This window comes from Otolemur garnettii, unplaced genomic scaffold (assembly GCF_000181295.1).
Source record: "Otolemur garnettii isolate 467f Iridium unplaced genomic scaffold, OtoGar3 scaffold00011, whole genome shotgun sequence".
Lineage (NCBI taxonomy): Eukaryota > Metazoa > Chordata > Mammalia > Primates > Galagidae > Otolemur > Otolemur garnettii.
In genome coordinates this window covers 16,718,404-16,723,737 of record NW_003852406.1, presented here as the reverse complement: position 1 = coordinate 16,723,737, position 5,334 = coordinate 16,718,404, and the positions used below count along the sequence as shown (strand labels likewise).

General features: G+C 43.9%; 1 protein-coding gene and 1 pseudogene across 1 annotated transcript in view; one reads left to right on the top strand and one right to left on the bottom strand.

Annotated features, from left to right (window-relative positions):
- The window catches only part of TRIP4 (thyroid hormone receptor interactor 4), a 101,023-nt gene that overhangs the window by 64,436 nt on the left and 31,253 nt on the right, over positions 1-5,334 (bottom strand). The window contains exon 6 of the mRNA XM_023510005.1: positions 1,928-2,220. Coding sequence (XP_023365773.1) covers positions 1,928-2,220 — 293 coding nt within the window. The remainder of the gene's footprint in view (positions 1-1,927; positions 2,221-5,334) is intronic.
- Positions 818-1,247, top strand: LOC100949732 (annotated as a pseudogene).

Sequence of the window (5,334 nt, the reverse complement as noted above, 5' to 3'; positions counted from 1 at the left end):
GCGGGTCTGGGCTGGGGATTCGAACCCACCACCTAAGGTGTACGTGGCTGGCGCCTTAGCCGGTTGAGCCACAGGCGCCGAGCCAGTTTTTTAAAAAGTAACAAGGCTCAGCTCCCGTGGCACAGTGGTTACAGTGCCAGCCACATCCACTGAGGCTGGCGGATTGGAGCTCAGCCTGGGCCAGCTCAAAGACAACTACAACAAAAAAATAGCTGGGCGTGTGGCGGGCGCCTGTAGTCCCAGCTACTCGGGAGGCTGAGGCAAAGCCCAAGAGTTTGAGGTTGCTGTGAGCTATGAGCACTTTACTGAGGGCGACATAATGAAACTCTATCTAAAAATAAATAAATAAATAAAAAGTAACAGTAATTAACAAGTAGGATAAGTTCCCTTCACGTTTCATTTTCAAAGTTTTCTAATACTCTTATATATATTTTTTTTTTTTTTTGGAGACAGAGTCTCAAGCTGTCACCTTGGGTAGAGTACCGTGGCATCACAGCGCACAGCAACCTCAAACTCTTGGGCTGAAGCTACTGCCTCAGCCTCCCAAGTAGCTGGTACTACAAGGGCTCACTACAATGCCCGGCTATTTTTTGGTTATAGTTGTCATTGCTGTTTGGCGGACAGGGCTGGATCCAAACCCACCAGCTCTGGTGTATGTGGCTGGCGCCCTAGCTGCTTGAGATATAGGTACGCAGCCTGTTTGTTTTTTATGAGACAGTCTCTACCTGAGTAGAGCATAGTGGCATCATCATAGCTCACTGCAACCTCAAACTCTGAGACTCAAGAGATCCTCCTAAGCCATCTCCTACTTGGCATCATGGCCACCCTCAGACCCCTTGTGATGTTGAAGATCGTCAAGCAGAGGACCAAGAAGTTTATCCAGCACCAGTCAGACCAATTAAGTCAAAATTAAGCGTAACTGGCGGAAACCTAGAGGTATGGACAACAGGGTTTGGAGAAGATTCAAGGGCCGGATCTTGATGCCCAACACTAATAACGGGAGCAACAAGAAAACAAAGCATATGCTGCCCAGTGGTTTCTGGAAGTTCCTTGTTCACAACGTCAAGGAGCTGGAAGTGCTGCTGATGTGCAACAAATCTTATTGTGCAGAAATTACTCACAACACTTCCTCCTAGAACTGCAAAGCCATTGTGGAAAGAGCAGCCCAGCTGGCTATCAGAGTCACCAGTCCCAATGCCAGGCTGCACAGTGAAGAAAATGAATAGACAGCTCATGTGCACATTCTATTTGTGTTTAAATAAAACCATAAATACTGTCCACCTGGCATTTTCCTTCAAAAAAAAAAAAGAGATCCTCCTGCCTCAGCCTTCTGAGTAGCTGGGAATACAGGAATATACCATGATACCCAGCTCATTTTTCTGTGTTTAGGAGACAGAGGGTCTCACTTTCACTCAGGCTGGTCTTAAACATCTGAGCTCAAGCAATTCTCCCACCTCAGGTCCCCAGCGTGTTAAGATTATAAATGTGAGCCACTGTGCCTGGCCATTATTGTTACACTTTCTTTTTCTTTTTTTGAGACAGTAGAGTCTCACTCTACTCCCTCAGTGGAGTGCCATGGCGTTATAGCTCACAGCAACCTCAAACTCTTAGGCTTAAGCAATTTTCTTGCTTCAGCCTCCCAAGTAGCTGGGATTACAGGTGCCTGACACAACGCTTAGCTATTTTTTTGTTGTAGTTGTCACTGTTGTTTAGCAGGCCCAGGCTGGGTTTGAACCTGCCAGCCCCGGTGTATGTGGCTGGTGCCCTAACCACTAAATATAAGTGGCCAAGCCTATTATTACATGTTTTCTATTTCAAATGAACATATTTTTAAAATCAACCAAAATAACAAATCTGTTATAGAAGATAAATTCTTTACAATCAACCTACTCCTTTTTTCAGATCTTATCTGGTGCTGCTCACTTACCTGCTATGATACTCTGCTAGTGGACTTTCTTCTTTCAGGATCCTCCTGCCTGCAAAGTCAATGGTGACTTTCTTAGAGAGCCGAGAGGCATGTCGAAGTTCCCTCAGCTCCTCTTCTCGCTTCTTGAGGGTTTCCCGCTCTAGTTTAGATAACCACTGGTTAGAATCGCTGGCAAAGTAATCTGACTCATCATCAATGACTTGGGTCCTTCGAATGCTAAGGAAAAAAATAACACATGGTGATTGGGTCACTTGTTGATAAATAAGGACAGATAAACAGGAAACAGTTTCAATCTAGCTTACACTCCTGCTATTCTAGAGGTTACTATCTGAAATAAAGATGCCCCAAAATGTTATAAAACCTAACCCTGGCAATCTGTTTGGTTCCTAGATTCTGCATATATCTCATCTCCATTGTAGGTTGACTTGAGCTTCTAGAACTAATCTCAGTCTCAGGTAGGAAAAAAAAAATAGCACTCTAATCCACAGTTCTACCTTTTTTTCTTTTTATTCAAATAGAGTCTCACTTTGCCATCCTCAATAGAGTGCTGTGGCATCTTAGCTCACAGCAACCTCAAACTCTTGGGCTGAAGCAATTCTCTTGCCTTAGCCTCCCAAGTAGCTGAGATTAAAGGCACCTGCCACAATGCCTGGTTATTTTTAGAGACAAGGTCTCAACCTTGTTCAGGCTGGTGTTGAACTCCTGAACTAATGAACAATCCACTCACCTCAGCCTCCCAGTGTGTTAGGATTAGAGGCGTAAGCCACTGCCCTCAGCCTGTGGATAGAATTTATTCTTGCTAGGCCCATTTGCTTAGTAGAGTTCTACTCTGAAATCTCAGTCCTATGCCCTAACTATTTACTCTTAGGATACATTATTATTATACTCCTCTATGTCACTTTCTACTCCAACTTTTCAGTCCCTTGGTTATACACTATGACCACATTCCAAAATATAACAATAAGGTCTATTTCTGAGATCATACTGACAAAGAAACTGAGAACTAGAACTCTTGATGACCTAACTTTCTCATTCTACAGATGATTCACATTCTATAGAAGTTAACCAATTATATCAAAATCACAAATCCAGTTAAGAGGATTACATAAATCCTCTGCCCTTCGGCCCCTGTAGCACAGTGGTTACAGAGCCAGTCATATGCACCGAAGCTGGTGGATTGGAACCCAGCCCGGGCCAGCTAAACAATAATGGCAACTGCAACCAAAAAATAGCCAGGCCTTGCAGCGGGCGCCTATAGTCCCAGCTACTTGGGAGACTGAGGCAAGAGAATTGCTTAAGCCCAAGAGTTTGAGGTTCCTATGAGCTGTGACACCACAGCAGTTTACTGAGGGCAACATAGTGAGACTGTTGCCTTTAAAAAAAAAAAAAAAGACCACCTTTCTCCACAACTATAGATACTGATATACACAGGCTTAAAGGAAATACTGAAATCAGATTCATATATTAATTTCAAATTTCAGTTTTTTAAAGTTTACCTGAATTACCAATAGATTTTGTCTTTCCTTTCTTTATTTTTTATTTTATTATCCTTTTGAGACAGAGTCTCATTGCTGCCCCTGGGTAGAGTATGGTGGCATCATAGCTCACATCAACTTCAAACTCTTGGGCTCAAGCAATCCTCTTGTCTCAGTCTCTCAAATAACTGGGGTTGCAGGCACCTGCCATGACACCTTTCTAGATTTTTCTATTTTAAGTAAAGACAGCCTCTCGATCCCTCTCTTGCTCAGGCTAGTCTTAACCCCTTATCTCAGGAGAAACACAGGCCTTGGCCCCTAGTATGCTAGGATTATAGGCATGAGCTGTCACGCCAGCCCTTCCTTTTTTTATTTATTTTAAGACAGTCTCATGGCTCGGCACCTGTGGCTCAAGTGGCTAAGGCACCAGCCACGTACACCCAAGGTGGCGGGTTCAAATCCAGCCCGGGCCTGCCAAACAATGATGGCGGCAACCAAAAAATAGCCAAGCGTTGTGGCAGACGCCTGTGGTCTCAGCTACTCGGGAGGCTGAGGCAGGAGACTCGCTTGAGCCCAGGAGTTGGAGGTTTCTGTGAGCTCTGATGCCACAGCATTCTACCCAGGGGCACAGCTTAAGGCTCCTGTCTCAAAAAAAAAAAAAAAAAGACAGTCTCATTTTGCTACCCTGGGTAGAGTGCCATGGTGTCACAAGACACAGCAATTTCAAACTCTTGGGCTCCAGTGATACTCTTGCCTCAGCCTTCCAAGTAGCTGGGACTACAGGCATCCACGACAATATCCAGCTATCTTTAGTGATGGGGTTTTGTCCTTGCTCAGGCTAGTCTCAAACTCTTGAGCTCAAGCAATCTACCTATCTTGGCCTCCCAGAGTGTTAGGATTACAGGCATGCGCCACCACACCTGGCCTTTCCTTTATTTTTATTTTTTGAGAAAAAGTCTCATTCTGTGCCCTGCTGTTGAGAGCTGTAGCATCATAGCTCACAGCAACCTCAAACTCTTGGGCTCAAGTGATCCTCTTGCCTCAGCTCCCAAGTAGCTGAGATTACCAGGTGCCTACCATAATGCCCAGCTATTTTTTAGAGGAGAGGTCTCATTCTTGCTCACGCTGGGCTTGAACTCCTGAACTCCAGCAATCTACCCACTTGGCTTCCCAAAGTCCTAAGATTATAGGCATAAGCCACCACACTTGGCCTTTTGCTTTTTTAAAAGATAGTGTCTTATTCTATCACTGACACTGGAGTACAGTGGCACAATTATAGTTTACTTTAATCTGTAACCTGGAACTCCCAGTTTCAAGTAATCCTCCTGCTTCAGCCTCCTGAGTAGAGTAGCTGAAACTACAGAGGCACATGACACCATACAAGTTAAATTTTTGTTTTCGTTTTTCAGAGATGAAGTCTCCCTATGTTGCCCAGACGGTTCACAAACTCCTGGCTTCAAATGATTCTCCTGCGTTGGCCTCCCAAAGGGCTGGAATTATAGGTGTGAGCCATCCCACCTGCCCTAAAATTTTGGTCTTAAAAGTAGACTTAGAGTGGGAAGATTTTAAGAGGACTCAAGAGGAAACTGGTGTTACATGAAAATGTAGGTAATAAAATTGGTACACATAACCACATCAGCAAATCAGCAACAATAATAGGGAAAATTCCTTTTCCATTTTCTATCTATCAAAAAATGCTATCCAGGCATGGTGGTGTGTGATTCTAGTCTCAGTTACTCAGAGGCAGGAGGATCACTTAAGCTCAGGAGTTTGAAGCTTCAGTGAGCTATGACCATGCCACTGTACCACTTCAGCTTCAGTGTGACATAATGAGACCTTTTATCAAAAAGAAAACAAAAGGGAAAAAAACTATTATTTCTAACGGTAAGGTAAAATGTGATACCTGAAATATTGAAAGTACATATATGGCTC